The 1,625-nt window shown below is 57.0% G+C and overlaps 1 protein-coding gene across 1 annotated transcript in view; it reads left to right on the forward strand.

Moving 5' to 3' along the window:
- The first annotated feature begins 1,154 nt into the window (after nt 1-1,154).
- The window catches only part of KIRREL1 (kirre like nephrin family adhesion molecule 1), a 37,699-nt gene continuing 37,228 nt past the window's right edge, over nt 1,155-1,625 (forward strand). Inside the window, exon 1 of the mRNA XM_042020561.1 lies at nt 1,155-1,164. Within this exon, the coding sequence (XP_041876495.1) occupies nt 1,155-1,164 (10 nt within the window). The remainder of the gene's footprint in view (nt 1,165-1,625) is intronic.

Below are 1,625 nucleotides of genomic sequence, written 5' to 3' on the forward strand. Positions count from 1 at the left end.
GGATAACGGGTCAAACACTGGGATAATGGACCAAACACCAGGATAACAGCTGGAGCTGAGCTGTCCGGGCCATGACGCCTTCTCCTCCCACTCTTCCCAGATTTTGGGGCCTCCCGCTGCCTCTCCCAGCCCCCCCAGCCCCATCCCCGGCTCCCGAGTGCGGACACAGCAGCTTTTCCCAATCCCGCCGTCAGCAAATTCCCGGCTCCTCCCTGACCTCTCTCCGCGCCCCATGAGCTCCCTCTCGTTTCCCTCCTCCTCCTCCTCCTCCTCCTCCTCAAATTCCCGGGAGTGGAGGCAGCTCTGAGGAGCCTCTCCTGCTCCAGGGACCCTCCAGCACCGAGGGAAGAATTTGGGTGGATTCGGGAGAGAATCCGTGAGCACAGAGATGCCCGGGAATGTCATCCCGGCCTGGATTCCCCTACGGATGATTCCCATGGGATTCATTTGAATAAATCTCCGTTATTTTCATCCTTTTCTTGTTGCAGTCCATCCCGGGTGCTTTGGAGCCTGGAATGGGAAGCTCCCGGTGACATCTGGGCTGTGCCAGGGGGAATTTGGGAATTCCTGGAGCTGGGGGATCCATGGAAAAGAGAGGAGGGGGTCCGGAGCCCCTCCTGTGTCGGATAAGGAACACCGGGAATGTACAGCCACCGGGACAGGGCCCAGGATCACAGCCAGAGAAGGGAAAAAATGTTTGGAAATCCCCAGGAGAGAGGGGAAAATGGTCTTTTCCATGGAAAAAAAATCTGGGAAGGAGGAGCTGGGCGGCCTCTGATCCCGCTGCTCTCCGACCCCCTTGGCCAAGCTCCGGGAGTGGAGCGGAGCCGGGGCTGAGTCAGGCACCGCTTCTCGTTTTTTCCAGGTTTCCTCCAAATCCCTCCAGGCGGGGGTTGGGGGGGGGGAAATTCTATTTAAGAGTAAAGAAAAAATTTAAAAATAAAAAAAAATTAAAAAAAAAAAAAAAGGAAAAGAAAAAGAAAAAGGAGAGGCTCGGAAAGAGGAAAGGAAAAAAATCCCAACCCTGAAAAATTCCGGAAAGACGGAGGGGCTCCCGCGCACACAGATGTGCACAGACACGGCCAGATGTGCCCACGCGCACCCCCAGATGTGCCCAGGTGTGCGCGCGCCCAGATGTGCCCAGACGGGTCAAGATGCGTCCAGGTGCGCGCGCCCAGATGTGTCCAGGTGTTCCCAGACGCGTCCAGATGCGCACGCGCCCAGATGTGCACGCGCCCAAGTCCAGATGTGCACTCAGGAGCACAACCCCCGGCTTGCCCCGCGCACACACGCGTGTGCACACCCCAAAATACGGATGGTGCACCCCGAAATACTGATGTGCACCCCGAAATACGGATGGTGCACCCCGAAATACGGATGGTGCACCCCAAAATACAGATGTGCACCCCGAAATACGGATGGTGCACCCCAAAATACAGATGTGCACCCGACACGTGTGCAAACACGGACGACGTGCGAGGAGAGGCTCGCACAAACAGCCCGAAACACACGGACACAGCGACACGCGTGTGCGCCCCCCAAATCACACGTTTACACCCCAAAACACGCGTGTGCGCACCCCAAAACACACGTGTGAAGACCCCAAAGCACGTTTACACTCCAAA

The sequence above is a fragment of the Corvus kubaryi genome, unplaced genomic scaffold (genome assembly GCF_017639235.1).
Source record: "Corvus kubaryi isolate FWS band 111438036 unplaced genomic scaffold, C.kubaryi_AGA036_p1.0 37005, whole genome shotgun sequence".
Classification (NCBI taxonomy): domain Eukaryota; kingdom Metazoa; phylum Chordata; class Aves; order Passeriformes; family Corvidae; genus Corvus; species Corvus kubaryi.